This window comes from Coenobita brevimanus, chromosome 71 (assembly GCF_032717465.1).
Source record: "Coenobita brevimanus isolate Jiangsu-jjx chromosome 71, ASM3271746v2, whole genome shotgun sequence".
Classification (NCBI taxonomy): Eukaryota; Metazoa; Arthropoda; class Malacostraca; order Decapoda; family Coenobitidae; genus Coenobita; species Coenobita brevimanus.
The window spans coordinates 58,942,677-58,962,123 of NC_137024.1; the positions used below are offsets into that span (position 1 = coordinate 58,942,677).

The following is a 19,447-nucleotide window of genomic DNA, read 5'->3' on the forward strand; positions in this document are numbered from 1 at the left end:
GTACGGCTAATATTTGTGTTAACCAACAAGACTCATTCCTACCTCATGACTATCGCTCATTAAATCTCATGCAACCGCGACTTGGCATACAGGCTGCAGTAGTAGCCCAAATCAGTCAGGTAAAAACAAACTGCCTACAGAAGAGGTCGTATGATCAGAGTTCAGTAATAGGTCCGACAATGGTGACCCCTGGGATGTTCCTGGGGTCTCTCTCCCCAGTCTTGGTGTTGTTATGGCAGTGGTGGTGTGGGGAGGAGGTTGGTGGAGAGGATCCCGAGTTCTCTTGGTGTCCAGCCCCGTGATGCAGGAACAGGTAACTTGAGTGTACCGTGCCTGTTTGTGGTCGACTGCTGGCTACCCCTGGTACCTCCCCCCGCCTCCAGGATGATGCTGAAGCTGTCTCCACTGATTCCAAAGAAGACAGGCTGTCACGCGGATCTCCCTCAGATGATGTTGAGGCCCTGTGGTTGTGGCTGTGATGGTGGTGGCCCTGGGTAGTATCGGCAGGAAGGGTAGCCTGGGGGTGGAGGGCCAAGTCCACCAGTGTGACCTTAGTACTGGGCTGGGCCAGACTGAGGCCAGTGATCTTGTGCCGTAGTGCTGCCGCCAGACATTCCAGCCTGGCACATTGCTCCTCCAGCTGCCCACGTGCCGCACCCTCACCGCCTGACTTGCCTGTCCACCCACACTCCACACACTGACTGCACACTCCACCTCCACCTGCTACAAGCCATACAGTTAACACCTACAATCCAATGATGGACTTCAGGTTATTTCTTCTGAATCCTGTAATGTATTTTAGAAGGATTTCTGATGACGTTAATGAAGGCTATATCTAACCCCTCCAGTTCAAAGACTCCTCTGAGCTGAACAAAACTGTCGGGAAATAGTATATATAAAATACACCTAGATTTATTTAAGAGAGAGAATTCTGCTGACTATCAGGTTAAAAAAAATAGAGGTGTCTCTTAATTATAAAGGCAGTTCTCATATGACACTACACTATAACTATTATGATACTGATCTATGAAGTTATTATTTTTTTTACTTACAGTTGCTTTATTCATGATAATAATGTTCTGAAGACAAGCGACTCTCTCTTGGATGCTTATATTCCTTCAATCATGAGTCAAATGAATGTTTCACTCACTTCAAACATTTTTTTAGTACATTTTTGCCAAACCAGTGCTTGCTTACATATGCTGAGGAGTTATCCAAATGGTGACTTGGAGTCCAATCCTGGTGGGACAGGCTCCATACCCTCTATCAGTGGCGGAATAGATACTGCACTGGTATATATGGTCACAATTTTACCAACCTCACTGCCATGACTCACCCTGACCACTGGATGTCCCTGCCTCCCCTTCTCCATCCTGCTGGCTATGATGGCTTGATGCTGTGGTGTTGGTGGCTGTGGTAGCAGCTGCAGTGGTGTTTGCAGCAGCAGTTGCAGTAGCTTGGCGCAGCGTCCGTACCTCCTCCTCCAGCGCCGCCAGCTGAGCCAGAGTGACGGCCTCGGCATGGCCCTAACACCCATATTTTTAGTAACCTCCAACACCATCCTCACCTCCTACACATCTTTTGTATCACAAATCACAGTTTTATATACCTCTCTAGAATTGAACAAGGCCTCATCAAGTGACAGAGCATGGCATCACAATGCTGGATGTGATGTGACTTGTCATATGATTGGCTTTGGGCTAAGTCCTGTGAGGTATAAAAGATATTTTTCACATAGGGAAGTGCATTTTGTAAGCTGCTCAATACACACTACACTGTACAGTTCAAAATTTGACTGTGCCTTAGAGTATATAATAAAAAAAACAAAACCTAACCTAGTATAAATCTTGTTAAAAACATTATTGCTGAACACAGCATAGGAGATTAAGCTGGCATAAGTCTGCCAGATGTTCAGTGTGAGGCTAACCAGGTGAAGCATTGGCATGCAAAATTATAAAAGTGGAGTAATACCTAGCATGGAACAGGCAGCAACATGCAAAGCTGACACTAAACCTCCAGCAGTGCAGTGGGGGTGCGAAGCATCACTGAACACTTTAATAGGTTGTATTCAAGCTGGGATGGAATATTTCATAGCAATTTTTCCTTAGCCAATTGTTTTGCATATCACACCCATATAATTTGTATGTTATAGTATTTAAAAGTTGGCACTGGGACGCGCTCAGTGTGAGGTGAGACGGGTGAAGAGTTGGTGTGCAAGACGGTACCAGAGTGGAGCAGAACATGCATGACAACTGCAGCAACATGCAAGGCCGACACCAGATCTCCATCAAGCCAGCTAGCACTGCCAGGGGAGAAGGGAGGTCAATGCAATAGGAGGAGGGAAGCATCAATAAACATCCTACAAGAATCCATTACTATACAGCTAATCAAGATATGCTTAACTGAAAATATTATAAAACTGTACTAATTCGGATTCTTCAGTCCAAATGGTTTCTTCATCCAACTATCATCCAATCCTTTATTGTCCTCTCAGGAACAAAGAGGCTAAGGGCTAAGCTACTTGGTCTAGAAATTTAAGGCAACTGACAATTTCCTTGCCCCTGAGAAGCATTATGTAAGCCATTAACCCCTACCACCCTTTAGACTCTCCTCCTCATCATCATCATCCAGACCTCCTTTCCCACCCTAGGCAGGGTGAGGAGTAGCAACATCCAGACAACCCAAACTTGCCCAATCCAATGGGCCACACTTCCCTTCACTCACCTTTCAAGCTCCTGGAATCCTGGCCCTATCTGATACGCCAAAAACATTCACCACTGACTGTAGCTTCACATAAACATATCGGACAGAGTCAGACTCTCTTGAACTGAATATAAATTACTTAATAGTTTCCTTCCTCTTCTGTCTTTCTTTCCTCTTCCTTCTGTCTACAGGTGACACTACATTAAGTGACAAGCCACATGGTTTCCAGTACACCAAGAAACCATTTATTATGCTTGTGGTAACCATATAACCAAATTATGGTGTCTGGTGGTTTAGTGGGTAATTAAGATGCTCCAATCAGACTGAGTCAGTGCAGGTTTATATCCAAGAGGTGGTTGGGGTTTATTGCTCATGTTATGCCACTCATGAATGAATGAGGTTGGTCATTCTCGTCTTAAATGTCATATTTCTCTAGCCCCGGGCTCCTAAGCTCCTCATGGGGCAACAATGGATTAGATGATGATGATGATGATGAACAGTAGCCTGAACAAAATAAGAAAGGGTCATTGAAATGAATAGTTAAAAGAAATTTTCCCAACTGCTTTAGTCCAAGAGATTTCTTGTAAGCAGAATAGAAGATGCTTTTACGCTTTAATTTTCAGTGAATGGCTAGCATGAGGACATCTGAGTCTCCTGATTGCTTACACTCTGTCTATAATTTTCTAGACTTAAATAGACTTTTACACCTGCTGTACTGCAATTTATTATCCCTTTCAGCTTGAAGGCATAGGTATTTTGTTTATTCTTGCTGTCATGAGACAGCCTAATTCAGCTAAGAAAAGCAGTGATGCAGACAGTCATTACATTATTCAGTACTGGCACATACATATACAACTGTCTGAGCCATTTCAAGTTAATGTCTTCAGTCTGGAGATGTCAGTTTTAATTCTCTTCTTGCTACCTCCATATGATGTATTCACTTTGAGTAACTTTCCAAATTAAAGGTTATAATTATGTAGACTTCATAAACCCTTTCAAGACAAGAAGTCTCCCTGAACCTTAATAAAATCATCTAGAGGTAATACGAATGAAATTCAAATGACATCACCAATATGAAGGGATTCAAAAAATGCGTGCCACACATACTATGCTGCAGGTCTTCTAACATGACAATGATTTTCTTATAGCTTATCTCAGTTAATGGCCAAGCATAAGAAGGCTGGAGGGTTGATTTCACTAGTAATCAAGGAGGTCTATTCCTGCCTCATAACCAAGGCTCATTGTATTTCATGAGGCCAGAATTTAGTATCAATGTTGTGTGAGTGGCTTAGCTCTATCGTGTACGAGTAAAAACAAACCAACTATTTAAAATTCCTATGCTGGTAATCCTGTCTATTCACCATCCACAGCTAAATTAAGAGTGAGGTACCTGAGGTGTGGCAGTGGTGGTGGTGGTGTGTGTGGTTACTTCGTTTGTGGTGGTGGCGTGATGGTGGTGGTGGTGGCGATGATGGTGACGGTGGGGAGAGCTGGAGCTGCTGTTGCCACCAGAGTGCTGCTGTCGTTGCTGCTGCTGTTGGTGCTCCTGATGGGGCAAAGAGCAGTGGCTTTCTCAGTCAACATTGTTAATCATCATGATCAACCTTCATCAACATTACACTTCAGTCTCACAAATGCATCTGTGCATGGATTATTTGTCTGCATTAGGAGAGATTTAGAACACACTGACTGAGGTGTTACAGCTCAGAATTTTATGCTCTTTTGCAGCTTGCCTGTGATGATACCACTGTGTAGGCTAGGAAGTTTTGAAACCTGACGTGTTTACTATAAGTGTAGGGTTCTAATTCCTTTCTCTCTCAGATATACTGGTAGGGTAATGTGGAATCTGCGTCATGCCAATACATAGGATATGGCTGGTTGTGGCTGAACATGTAAACAATCAATGATGACTATGATGATGACGATGATGATGGTGATAATGACGAACAAAAAATCTCACCAGTTCAGCGGCTGTAGTAATCTCAAGGCCTCCCCCTGGTGGGGTGGTGAGATGTTGAGGCTCGGAGCTGCGGGGAGAGAGACTGAGGCGCTCCAGCATGGCCCGGCTGTGGGTAAGGGCGGCATCTCTCTCCTCATTGGCCAACTTTATCCGCGCCATCATGGCCTCATCTCGCACCTTCTGAGCTGCGTGGATCTGTCCCACCATTTCTGCAGGGGCATGATAAGTAAGTAATTCCTGGTGCTTAAGATGGATGCCTCCATGTGGTGGCACCCATATAAGCAGAAGGTTCAACTGCCTGGTATACAAATGTCCTTCAACTACTTCCCTGTCCCCTGAAAGGAGGATAGCAGACTGCAGAAGAAGGGCAACTTGAGCCTGTAGTCCACTGGGATCACATCTCAGATTAGCATGAGGCTGCAACTACTATATTATTACTACAGTAATTCATCACATAACATTACACTGTACAGTGGTTGCGTTCCTATTGAGAATTATTTCTAACTGACAAAGATCCCTAAAGCCTTTCAGTTCAGTTGATGGTCAAATGTCATTAAATTGAAGGGAACACTGAATAAGCACCATAAGTCCTCACTAGAGGCTGCCTTTCTGACATTCATCTTTACTACTTTAGTCGCGGCGCATGACTCTGAGGTTGTCATTATCGTACCCTGGCAACCTAACATTCAAAAGTGCGTCTGATTTCATATCATATGATACACGAATCATGTTATTATGCATGAATATATTATATGCAAATCACGTGTCTCATATTATACACAAAATCAGATGCACTTTTGAATGGCAGGTTGCCAGGGCATGATAATAACAACCTCAGAGTCGCAAGCAGCGACTATAGTCCACCGTGAAATACAGAAAAATTGTCAACTACATTTCCTTCCTATCTATACAGCAGATCTGCCACTTTCAGCCCATCTAAAGTACCAATTGTTTGGAAAAGCTATACGGGTATTTTAAAACACATCTTAGACTTACAATGAGGACTACAAAGCCTTTATACTCCATTATTTCTCATAGCAAAACTTTGGGATGTGTGTACAGTAGGCAAAATGTTACCTTAAGTGAAACAACCTTAACCTAACTCATGGTTGGATGGAAGGCTGGGTGATTCTTGAGGGACCTGGCAGTTTTGCTTGCCTTGCCCAAAATATATTTTGTACTGTACCTTCCCTCATCCCTCACATCCTCTTTACATGGTGTTAACTCCTCCCCCCCCCATTGCATTACTGTTAGTGTGCTGGATTGCCTGACATAAGGCAGCATTTAAGTTTCTATAACTATTTAGTAGCAGACTTCATATGTGTTCTCCACATATGAAAACCTCTCGAGGAGGTATACTTCATGAGCATAAAATGCATATGACAGCCCAGAGAGGGATATATGAGAACAATGCCAGTGGATTATAGACAACAGTTAAGAAGCTGCAGTGTGGTCAAGCAGATGTGTCACCTGTGATGGAGCCGGGGTGAAGGCCTGCATCAGTATATGCATCCAGTGTGGCCCTCAAGACCTGTGCCTCCATCCTGGCCTGGTGCAGCTCAGCCAGAAGGCGGCGGTGGGCAGCCTTGGTGGTATTGAGTTCAGCCACTAATGTCTGTATGAACCTCCACTGCACCTCTAATGTTGCTCCTGCCCCTAATCCATACATCTCTTCCCCTTCCCCCTCCCCCTCACTCTGTCCACTCTCCCTGATATTGTCCATGGCCACACTCTCCCTCCTGACTGGCCCTCCAATGACCCGGCCACCCCGTAATCTTGGGGCGCGAACTGGGGAGCGATGGCGAGCTTGTGGGATACAAGGCTCACTCAGATGCCGACTTATATGCGATGGACGAACGCTGGATTCATGACTGTCTTCTGGGAGGGGTAGACTGCTGTAGTCAATGGCACCTCCCGCTTGGCACTCCCCACTACTGAAGACTGAGCTCTCTAGGTGACTGACGCCCGCAGGACAGGTGACATAGTGACTTGTGGAGGGTGAGAGAGGGTCTTGGGGGGCCTGCAGTGATGGCAGGACAGTGTGTGGGGTGGTTGGGGTGCCATTGTGGTGGTGGTGGTGATGGTGCGGATGATGGTGGGAGCCCCCGTTGACCCTAGGGGTGCCAGGGAGGCTGTGGGAGTACTGGGGCTTCCTGTGGTGGCGGGGGTGAGGATGGGAGGAGCAGCCAAGACGAGGGGCGCTACGCCGGTGCCAGGATGGGCTGCTTTCACCCTCACTCTCACTGTAACAATGACACAGATGTGACACAATATATTGTAATAATAATACAAGACTAATTATATACGGTACTTCTCTTAAGAAACAGCTTCAGTAGAGTAGCCTATGTGGGTGTCATCTGGAACTACTTCCATCAATCTGTATCTCCCTTTACCTATGATCTAAAGTCTTTTAAATGCAACGTCTCCAGGCTTTATGATATGAACAAATCTTTGTGAGAGATGTCCCTTGTGTATCTACCTCTAGAAAATACAATTTTCTGTATGTTTCCAACCTTTGGTTCTGTTTTAACATAAAATACCTCCATTTTAAGCAGCGTTTGTGATAAGTGGGTGCATAAGGGGCACAGAGGTATTAGGGATATGCTATGAAACACTGTAATGCTGATTTTGAGGGTGTGGTATGTAAAGATAAGCATAAACAATAGAGAAGGTGGAAAGGATTAATCTTGCTGGAAAGCCTCTTGAGAGTGTGGGAGTTTTGTTATTTGAGGGACATGATATGTGCTCGAACTGGGTTTGGGGCTAGCTCAATAGCAAGGGTAAGGAGTAGCTGGACGAAATTTAGAGAGTTATTGCCCCTCCTGACACTGAGAGGGCTCCCCTGCTCTAAGGGGTCCTTGTATGCAGCATATGTGTTGAATGTAATGTACAGCAGTGAGACTTGGACAATAAAGGAATAGGATATTCACAGGCTCAGATATACAGAGATGGGAATGATTATATGGATGTCCAGTACGTCCTTGAATGATGGGTCTGTGGGGGTTAGGACTGCAAATGAAGAGGTGAGGAAAAGAATGGAACTTGCATGTATTAGTGTTGTGATGAGAGGGGTAGATTAAGATGGTTAGGGCATGTGGAGAGGATGGAGGGTGACAACCAGGTGTGAAGGGTGAGAGGTGTCAACACTGAGGGTACAATTGTGACAGGTTTACCGAAAAAAGACTTATGACAAGGTCACCGAGTGTGACCTCTGGGTAAAGATACTGATGAGACACATTGCTAAGGACTGTGCAGGATGGAAAGTCGCCATTAGGTGACCATGGTCAATGCATACATGCATGTCAGAGCCTTTATAAAGGGAGCAAAGTAATGAACAAAATGATGAATGGTAAACAGAAACAAAATCCATTCTAGCCACTCACTTAAGTTATCCACTTTTCTTTTCACCTGAGGAGACCTGGCTTTTGACCCAGACTGACCTGTCACTATGATTCCCCCGGTGCTGAGTGATGGGGGACAGAGGTGTAGCCGAGTCCAGGGAGGGGGCGCGCTGCATCCCATGCTGGCCTCGACAACTTCTGCTGTGGTCAAGGAAGGAAAGCATCACCTCACGAAAATAAACATTTGATTCTCTTGTACACATCACCTTAAGACAACAGACACCTAAACATGTCTTGATTTCGGTCGCATGAATTATTCCAGTGGAAAAATTGTAACCTCATATGGAAATACTTGATACCAGGAATATACAACACTTTCATTATCCAGCATAATTCCTCTAAACATCTGAATCTCATGAACATAATCGCATCTCACCCTTTACATCACCTTTTCCAAATTCATCATAATTAAATGTCTCACTGACATTTCACATCATCATTTTGTAAATTTTCTTACTTTCCACTTTACCTATCATATTCATTAAGACATCTCACACTCCACATTGCTTCCTTCACACTCACCACAACTCAATATGACAGTCTTTTCATCATCTCATCACTTCTAACCCTTTCCACTTCAATTATCACACTCTCCACGCTGGCTCTTGTTGTTACATCACCTCACTCTCTGTACATGACTTCTCCCACTTTCATCCTCTGTACACCTGAACTCTGGATCCCTTTTCACTCGCGACACATATCACACACTGTACAATATCTACCTGAATCAACCACACTTCCCCAGTTCCACGTTACAGTCCAACAACAGACACTAGTATGGCTGCTAATAACACAGTAATGCCCTAATGCTCAGTGAAAGTGGAGCATCAGCAAATTCTCACTACAGTACGAGGCTGTCGCCTAGTACAGCCTTTCACCTGAGGACATCGTCCATGTATTCTACCCTGGAGTGAGATTTTCTAACCTATTTACGGTCAAAACCCTGATGTAACTGTGATATGTTTTCCCAGGAAGGGCAAGGAAAGGAGAATACTGGGTCTTCCCAAGTTTTTTGTTCTTCCTAGAAAACAAATACTGTACTGCTTATGAGAGGACTATTATAAAAGATTATATATTTTTCAGCTGCAAGAACAAGAAAAGAATCTCTCCATTTCTCTATGATGTTCAGTTACAACAAGAAATCAATTGTAAATCTTTTTGGGAATGCCACACTTGGCCAACATCAAACAATTGTATCCAACTTAGGATGAACCTTTAATAGTGCAGGGGTTAATCAAGGCTGTAGCCAAACCCTCCAGTTTGAAAACCACCCCTCAAGGTTAACATCATCACCTGTAAATACTGTAACAGGAATAAAATAAAATAAGATGGTCATGTAATGACGGGTAAAATAAAACGCATGACACCAATTTTAACTCTATACTGCGGCACCAACCTTAGCTCTAGCTCTAAACAGTCTGTCTCAAATGAAGCCTCAAAAATACTGCCTATATATGTACAATGTGCTACCTAATGCAGGCAGCACGCTGTCAGTAAAGAACTTGAAAAATGTGCGGTAAACCCCACCTAACTTATTTACCACAGTATCCACATGGAGCAACAAGATTTTTACACAAACATAACATCCCAACTTTTCTATAAAACGTTTAATAAAGTCTGTGCATTTTCTGAACTTCTGTATATAAAGCTTTGCTGCATTATGTTTTTGGCTTTATTAATTTCATCATATTTTGTCTTGTTACAAAAGTTTATGGTATGATGTCTGGGGCAGATATATTCCAGAGCATAAATTTATTAAAGACAGTTGAGACTTTTTATTCTTAATACATTAACCCTTTAAGTGGTACTGTTGCACTTATTTTTTACTCTGGCTGTTAAACTATTTTATTCCAACACTTCTACCAGATGAACAGTGAAGGTTTAATGCTTTTCATTAAGATTTTCCAGGGTATATATAATGTTTACAGATTAGTTACATTCAAGCAATTTCTTAATTGGGAAACTATCACACCAAGAAAAAAATATGGAGTAGCAGGGAAAAATTACAGCTAAAATATAATGAGTGGACAGAAGGAAGGAAAGGATCCATACAAAAGACTGGCATTAAAAGAAAGGAGAGGAAGGAAGGAAAGAAAGATGAAAGGAAAGAGGGAAGGAATGGATACAGAGACAAAAAAGGATTTAAGAAGGAAGAAAGCAAGGGATACAAGGAAATACATGAATTAGGAAGACAGCAAAAGAGATACATGGAAAAAAAGCAATGAGGAAAGCAGGCAGAGAAAATGACTGGATGAGCAAGGAAGAAAAGGATACAATATAAGGAAAACACAAGCATGAGAAAGTCCAAGGAAGTGTGTGAGGTGAACCCAGGGATGAGAGGGGAAGTAGAGGACGATGGGACATGTTCAGGATAAGAGGTGAGGTAGAGAATAAAAGGAGACAACTGGAGGAGGACAAGAGGAGAAGCAGGGGGCAAGACAATAGGCAGTGGGCAAGAGATGAGACAGAGGAAGAGAAGAGGGGAAAGGGATGAAAGATGAAGTGAAGAGGACAAAGGGAGAGGCAGAGGATAAGAAGCAAGGTGAAGAGGAGGGCAAGAGGTGAGGCCTGGGGGGAAAGTTTAGGCAGCAGGCGAGAGGTGAAGCCGAGGATGAGAGGTGAGGCAGAGGACAAGAAGTGAGGTATGGAGGAGGTGAAAAGTGAGGATGAAGGCAAACAGTAAGATAGAGGATGAGAGGTGAGGAAGAAAATGAGAGGTGCAGTGAGGCCAGGCAAGAAAGGTGAGCACAGACACTCACTTGTGGTGGCGGTCGTAGCCGTTGGTGGTAGTGGTGTGGGGTGCAGGGGGCAGGTGGCGGGTGGTGGGGGCAGGTGGAGGGTGCCTAGGGTTGGTGGAGGGGGTCTTGGGGGTGGAGGTGAGGGCCAGGGGGGAAGAGGAGGAGGAGGAGGGGGTCTTGCGGGGCCGGGGTACTGGTGGCGTTGACACCCGCGGAGCCAGCAAACCGTCCCTGTCAACGATAACACAGCCAACCTCAGTGTACACTACTGAACTGTACCTGTACTGTACACATATAGCAGTACTTTTCAAACAAGCTAGCAAACTAAGCATGAACATACAATAACCCCTTCAAAATAAAGAGGTCTGAAAATTGCTAACTAAACAGACAGCTGCATGGCAACAAAGAATCAGTTTTAATTTCTGATATTTTGTCACTAAAGTATGCTACCATATACCCATTAAAGTGTCTGTTTATTTCCTTCTGATTCAGTATACGGATATCTTATTTTATCTTAATCTGACTCAGTAAAGGGATATCCCTTTTGAGACAAGCTGGACAAAAAGGATTATGAACAATTCCTTCAATATGTGGACAACTTTTCTACTCTATTCTGGCTACACACAGATGATTTTCATCTACTTAACAGACCTATTACACTGAAGGGGTCAGAGAAATAAAGAAACCTGAAAAGTTAAAAACTAAAAATATATATATATATTACACAGGAATTGTGTAATATAAATATATATATATAAATAGCCAAGTACAAATACAGCACTATCTATGTTGCAATGTGACTAAGAAACAGACAGCTACAATCTATCCAAATAAATTATAACAAGCACCATTTAGCAGTATGGGCCTTCATTTGCTTAGAGGTAATTATTACTCACTTCAGAGTTCTTCAGACACTAGTCACCTTTGCCTAAACCTTGACCTTATATACAATACAGTGAGATCTGCTTAAAGGGGGTGAGGGGTCTAAATGGTGCTTTAATTAATCAATCAATCTGTCAGGCATAACAGCCCTAATAACACTCTGCAACAAGTTTTAAATCTGTGCATCTAGAAAGTGATAATGACACCATATTTATTCAACAGTAAACTATTACTTTACTAAAAACCTAGTCTATAATATACTCATACTGACCCCATTTTGCCAGATGGGATGGTGAAAAGAATGGGTTGTCGTCTCCCCATACACAGATGCAGAACCAATAAACTCCACAACATTAACCCATTCAGCAAAGGAACGTTATTTTCTTTTCACTAAATTCTTGCTATATCCTGACAATTATATGCAGGTTAGGATATACAGTACTTTTCAAACTGGAAGGGTCATACATAGCCTTGAAAAACTCCTCCACTGTGAGACACCCTTCCAAAACTGAATAAACTTGTCTGGTAACAGGAACAGAAATTTAAAAGGGACACAGCCATATTAAAGGGTTTAATGCCCGTCATCATAAGCACACTCACTACTGCATTCCTTTCATCTTAACCTGACCTTCTTTTATTCTCTCTCTATCCTCACCGCTAAGCTGTAACAACAGGTCAATATTATTATCTGATACTAGTCGTGAAAAGTCATATAGAAAGTACACAGAGCTGCTGTATAACTGTTTTAAATTTGTCATTTAGCTACTGAACCTGAACTAGGCTACAAAAAGACAAAACTCTGGGTCAGGTTAACATAAAAGAGCTATGGGAGTGTAAATTCTTGTTTAACCCTCTGGTATGGTATTCAGTCTAACATCAGATGATCTTGTTTGTTCAAATGAGAGAAATCACAGCTGTCAGTGGTTTCATATACCATTGTGAGTCCCCATCCTCTGCCACTGGTAAACCCAGGGATTATATTTAGGCTCACACCAAATGGTTTAGATTATCACAGCAATCAAAGGGTTCCCACACTTTCAATGAACTTGTTTTTCCACCATAAAGCTATTAATCAAAATACGACAACTTTTCACATAACACACAACTGTTCATTATTAACCACTCAGGATTTGCAGTGAGGAGTCAGGATTAATAAAACTCAAATTGACATAAACAAAGAAAAATCCAGCAGTACACAGACTGTCTCCACAACATCCCTCTTCCTCCGCCTAAAACTATACTTCACCAATACATACATAAACACACAGCCACCTAAAACTTCCAGTCAGACAGCATCCTTCATGAAACCCCAGCAGACAATCATCCCAGAGAAATTGCCCTTCCCTGCGGGACAAGCGTGCACCTAGCCAGATATAAAGAATCTACTACCTTTTCCTGCTTCCACACTGAAATAAAATATAACTTGCAAAGAATCTACTATGTCCTAACTGTAAGGCAACCCCTAAGACTACAACACACCTCCTCACCTCAAGTACCTCGCTTTCACAACACAATCTCTTAACCTCAACTAGGGAGCTCTGGGAGTGCCTGACTACAATAACCAGTTTCCTGGAGTTCACTGGTTCATGTCTAGATAAGCCTGGGATTGCAACAACGACAATAACAATATTAACAACATACCATAGTAAGAGTCTGTGTGGTTGCGTTTCCAAGCTTTCATCACAAAGTTAATTTCATTTACAATACTCATGTGTAACATTCTCTCTGACTTTTACCATCACAAACACATATAAAAGTCCAGTCCACCACTGCATTATATTCTCTCACCTCCCCACTGCCCCCTCAAAAAAAAAAAAAAAAGTAGCTTGGCTTTCCTGATATTTCATATCTTGGTATAGGTCCAGCCAATACTCCCCCCCCAAAAAAAAAAAAAAAAAAACTGTAGCTTGGCTTTCCTGATACTCCATATCTTGGTATAGGTCCAGCCAATAACCACTTCATGCATTTTGGGTTCTAAATTCACAAAGTGAGACTCTAATCCTCTTGATTATCAGAAGCAGCTAAGCAACATATTACATTTTCACACAGGACAGTTTTATAAGTGGCTTTGGAGATCTTGTAATACCTCTTCCTGATCAGTGTATTCAGCATATTACATTATAATACCTTTTTGTATGTTATTGTTGCAGACCATGTTGATGAACAGCACACAGGTTGTAAATGTGTAATATACAAGGTAAATTGCCGTGAAAGAGGTGCTATATAGTCTCCTATGCCACTCAGTATATGGTCCTACAGTTTCAAGAATGTAAGGTAACTATTGAGCTCAGCTGGACAGGTGTGGCACAACACTGAGCTGGGGAGGCCAAGGTATGTGTGATCATCTGTATTGTGAGATGAAACCCCACAACTTACACCAGCCCACTTCTTCATCTGTTCTCCTTTTTTATTACTGTGTCATGATGGCTGGAGAGGGATGCCTTCATATTGTAGCATCGATATAAATACTTGACTACAGACACCATCCTCTTTATTTATGCATCATAGAGACATACTAGATACAACCAGAAAGCCTTAACTGTCCGGTTATACAGATGCCCTTCTTTATTAGTGCGTTGTGGGGACGCACTTGTGTTGGAGAAAGAGGCCTTCATGTGGTACCACAGATATAACCAGACTGCCCCCACTACCTGTCACACAACTGTCCCTCAACTCCATCAGCATAATGAGTTCTACCGTCTTCAATTGGAGAATGTATTTTTTATTACTTTACTCCTAGGGGTAGATTATTAATTATGGTTTGACGAGATTTATTTGTACTGAATGGGTTAATGATGGGTATATCTCACCCCTCCAGTTCTTTCCTAACTTAATAAAACTGTTTTGTGTTGGGAAGTATAAACCAAAAATTATGCTATCGGAGAGAACAGGTTAACCTCTTCAGTATCATGATGACCTGTGTTTTACTACTGCTACTCCCACACAATTTTTTGACAGCTTAGCTATTCCAGTCCAATGACACTGTTTTCAGTTTATTATAGCTATACAGCATTCAGATACTTTTATTCAGCTCAGGAGAGAATTTCTGAGCTGAGGAAGTAAGATATAGCTCTTATTAATCACTTTCTTGCTTGGGTGTTCTCATAAGCTGAATATAATCTGGGAGCAACAAAAACCAACATAGGCGTAGAAATCATCTCTACTAGTTCATGTAAAAATACCACCCTCTAATACAGCATTTATTCTTGATATTGACAGATAATTCTAATCAGCTTAAGAATGACTTCTTGTGGCAAAAGATTTAATAAAGTATTGCAATGTATTTTATGTGTATGTATGTGTGTGCATGCATGTGTATGCATGTATGCATGTGCACATGAGCATGTGTGTACGTCTGTCTGCCAGCCTCCTTGTCTGTCTGTCTCTGTGAAGCCCCAGCTGTGCTATAACGGCCATACCTAGCATCTGGGCCCACCTACTAACAGGATTAAAGCATCACTCTTATCTTGTTTACCTCAGTGAAACGTGACGATACTGTAACAGCCACACAAAATAATTTATTCATCATCATTATCACCATCACAGCCAAATAAAATACTACAATTAATAATTTCATCATCATCATCAGCAGCACTAATTAAAACACTAATCTGATCATTTTACCTTCATAACCATCACTGTCACAGCCAAACTAAACAACCATAATGGAGAATTAATCAATCATCATCATCATCATAATACTACTTACTACCATCATCTTAAACCTAGATTTCCTCAAAGCAAATGGTGGGGAGAAAAAATAAGGAAATGAAAACACGTGAAAACAAGAGAAATATAACCAGTGCCAAGTGCAAAAGGCCAAATATCCATTCATTAATCATTAAAAATTTTAAACATTCTTGGCTGCAGCCCACAGACATTAAACTCCAAAAATATTAAAAAATAAGAATAGGAAAGCATAATAGTATTAGTAAATTATGCAATATGGTACCATTTTTATGTTATGGCTGAATCGGTAGAGAGGCGGCTTGCAGTCCTGATGGACCCAGGTTCGAATCCTGGCTGGGGCAGGGGACAGGTTAAGGATTTGAATTTCATTAAAAGCAGACTTTCCTGATCTACCAGATGACCCGCCGACATGTCGTAAAAATACCCCCGCTAATACCAATACACCAGTCCTGTATGAGACAGCCCTAGCATGTATTCAATATGGACGGTGGGTGTTAGCGCCGAAGTGGTGACATGTGGAGGTGTAGGAGGACTACTGGGCCTTGGGATAGGCTACTGCCCCCAAGATATAGGCCCTGAAGCCTTTGCCCAGAGTCGGACACAAAAAAAAAAAAAAAAAAAAAAAAAAAAAAACTCTTCTGATGGGTTAAGGAATTACTGGTGCCCCTATTGAAGCCCTTCAGTCCAATGACATTATTTTACTCTTGCTACCTCCAAGTGATTTTGTTAATTCTGGAGAGGCCTTTTGAAGTGCTGGAGTTAGAAACAGTCTCCATTAACCTCTTCACAACCTGATTCTTAACCAAAGCCTAATAAAATTGTCTGAGGGTTGCCAAAATAAGCAATGCCTTTGTATTAAGGGCATTAAGGACCATTCTTAAAAGTAGCATGTAGCACCTGAGACCACATGCACTTCCTGACATCAAACAATGGCTCCTGGGCAGGAATCAAAGTTTAACCTACAGTCAATATTGTGATCTCTAAGCCAATAAACCATGGCGACTACAATAGCACATTTATTCTTAACCTGACAAGGATCCCTGATACCTTTCACTTCAACTGGTGACCAAGTGTAGTCAGGCTGGATGGTGGATTCATAAAGTGATCAGGGAGACTCATTCCTACTTCATAACTGAAGTTTCTTGAATCTGAAGCAACCATGACTTAATTTTCAAACCGTGGACGTAGCTCAATTCTATTAGAGGGGAAAGGGGGGGGGAAGTCATATTTTCATCTCTTCACCCATCAATTTTATTCACTGTCCGAGTCCTGTTCCGAGTGTTTGTCCACGACAATTCAACCTGTCTTAAGAGATGCTGGCAGATGGTGATGTTTGGTGCAGTGTGGGTACATCGCCCATGACGGTGGGAGGCAGCTGGCAGTCGTATTAGCATGGAAGAGGTCTTATAAAAGCTTCGAGATGAAAAAGAATATGAGCCTATACAATGACAGAGAGACAAACAGATAAATAGTCGTACGAGAGGCTGGCAGGGGGTGATGTGAGGTGCAGCGCAGGTAGGTCGTCCATGGCAGTGAGTTGGGGGTGGCAGCAGCATGGGGCAGGCTGCTCTAGGCCACACCTATGGGGAGATTAAAAGGTACTTAGATATGATGAATAAATGCTTAGATGACATTAGCACTGGCATAAATGAGATAAGAATATGCTTAGATGAGAATTTGTTCAGATAAGGAGCATATACCTATACCTTAAAATAGGTAAGATTATGCTTAGATGAGAAAATAAGCTCACATGATGAACAAATACAGTATACTCAAGTAATAAGATGAGAGCATACTTTGGAAATGGGACAGGGAACTATACTCAGTAGATGTAACAATACAGATGTGATAAGAATACACTTGGGAAATGAGATGGGTATGTACTCAGATGATATGTGAATACAGTTTGGGACATAGGAAAACACAGGCAGCCTTCACCATTAGTCAGGGATATGATCCAAAATGTAACTTTTCTATACAACTGGAGCTGTAAATAAAGATAAACAGGCAAATCGGCTTCATAGGTAGCAATAATACCTTTAGAAGTAATCCATCCATCCACCATCCAATCTTACGCTGACCCACGAGAAGCGTAGGAGCCCGGGGCTAAGCAGTTAGTCCCGACATTTAAGATGAGAGTGACCAGCCTCACTCGTCCCTGAGTGGTATTACATGAGCAATCAACCCCAACCACCCCTTGGATATAAACCTTCACTGGCTCAATCCGATTGGAGCGCAATAATTACTCACTAAATCACCAGGCGCCAAAATTTGGTTGCATGGTTACCACTCAGCATAGTAAATGGTTTCCTGGTGTACAGGAAACCATTTGACTTGTCACTCAGTGTAGAAGTAATTCTTGTGTAATTTACTGTGGCATTAATGACAAAAATGTGTCAAAAGATGTCTTATACTGAAGGCTCAAGTACTGGAAAGAAAAACCTCCACACAGTCGTCGTTTTTCGTTTTTGAAGGCTCCAACATGCTTGCATGCATCAGCCTTGGTCACCTAATGGCGGCTCTCCATGCTGCTCGATCTCTAGCAGCTTCCCTATTTCGTCCCTTAACCCTGAGGTTGCACTATGACCTCATCCCAGGTCTTTTTCGGTCTACCTCTCACTACCCTACCACCAACATTTAACACTTCTCACTTTCTGCATCCAATTATCATTCACCATCCCCTCCACATGCCCAAGTAATCTCAATCTACTTCTCCCCATCAAAACACCAATACACTCCAGTCCCATCCTACCTCTCAACTCTTTCATCATAAACCTAGCCCCCCCAGGCCTTGTACTCAAGGACACACTGCACATCCACCTATCACTGCCATCTCTGTACGTTTGAGCCAGTGAATATCCTCTTCCTTTACTGCCCAGGTCTCACTACAGTGGCATCAATATATCATGGTAATGAAGCTGCTTGGTTACACAAACATCCCTCACTTCCCTATCCCCCCAAGGAAGGATTATGGAAAACTGGAAAAGGGCAACTTCAGCCTGTAGTTCACCAGGTTCACATTTCCGATAACCCTGAGGCCACAGCAACAACGGTAATGAGAACTTACTGTACTAAGTCATCACCTATATAACCACTAAGTAAGCCTTGTGGTGCTTGAGTCAGCTTCCTCTGACACTGTATGAGAATGGAAGCCAGGTTAAGACACAGCAGATATGAGTCTAACCAGTTCAAACACAGCATGGTTACCATACCATAGATCATTCACCCTGACCTGGCAATTTTCATCCTTTTCTTGGCTTCTGGTAGCTCAGTGGCAAAAAATGATACTGTGATCCTACATCATTTTCATACTAATTTTTTTGTGACTAAAATCAGACTCTGGTTTTAATCTTGTTACAGTCCAGCATTCAAATTTTTGGCCAGGTTAAAGTGGATAGTTTCTTCAATCTTTCAAATTCACAATCCACTTATAATACTGTAAAAGTTAAAAGAGCCTAAAAAAAGAACATTCTTATACAGTAATACAATCAGGGAACACGAACACACACACACACACACACACACACACACACACACACACACACACACAATAAATAAACAAAAAATTATTATTATTAATATTATTATTATTATTATTATTACACACAAATCTACCAAGCATCATCATCCTCATCTGATTGCAGAATAATGCACAATGGGACAGCATCCATTGATGTAACTGTTCAATATATTGGCCCTGCACAGCATATAACCAATCCCTTTTATTTTTTCATGATATTCCTGTCACCTTCACTTGAACCTTTTTCAAAACGTATTTCACATAACTCAGTGACAAGGCTATGGTTCAACATCCCTTACACAACACTTCTTCATGACTAGCACCATATTTTAGTACTAATTTTTTGCCACAGTATGATGGAGAGACAGCAAATTTAGGTCAGATTAAGGTGACATAAGGATATAAGCACTGGTCAGCCAAAGAGAGACTAAAATTGCTAGAATGCTGGAACTCTGATAACCACTTTACTCAGATAATGTCTTTTGAATTTTACTATTTCCATCACCAGCAATGTTATGTAGTTTATTATTTCCATCACCAGGAATGTTATGTA

At 42.0% G+C, this 19,447-nt stretch overlaps 1 protein-coding gene across 1 annotated transcript; it reads right to left on the bottom strand.

Moving 5' to 3' along the window:
- Positions 1-154: 154 nt before the first annotated feature.
- On the bottom strand, positions 155-16,902 carry LOC145406807 (uncharacterized). Its single transcript, XM_080277904.1, has 8 exons — positions 16,853-16,902; positions 10,934-11,033; positions 10,824-10,891; positions 8,104-8,202; positions 6,134-6,906; positions 4,664-4,872; positions 1,337-1,526; positions 155-720 (listed from the first exon to the last, which is right to left on the bottom strand). Exons 1-8 carry the CDS (start codon positions 16,900-16,902, stop codon positions 155-157), a joined length of 2,055 nt encoding a protein of 684 aa, XP_080134030.1.
- Between the last annotated feature and the right edge of the window lie 2,545 nt (positions 16,903-19,447).

Bases quoted from the DNA above. Each gene is read 5' to 3' on its own strand.
- LOC145406807 (XM_080277904.1), bottom strand. From the start codon at position 16,902: ATGGACGACCTACCTGCGCTGCACCTCACATCACCCCCTGCCAGCCTC. The intron at 10,892-10,933 runs CCCAAGACCCCC...CCTCCACCTGCC, and splicing joins CCCTGGCCCTCACCTCCACC to CCCACCACCCGCCACCTGCC. The intron at 4,873-6,133 runs GTGACACATCTG...ATGCCCCTGCAG, and splicing joins TCACCCCGGCTCCATCACAG to AAATGGTGGGACAGATCCAC.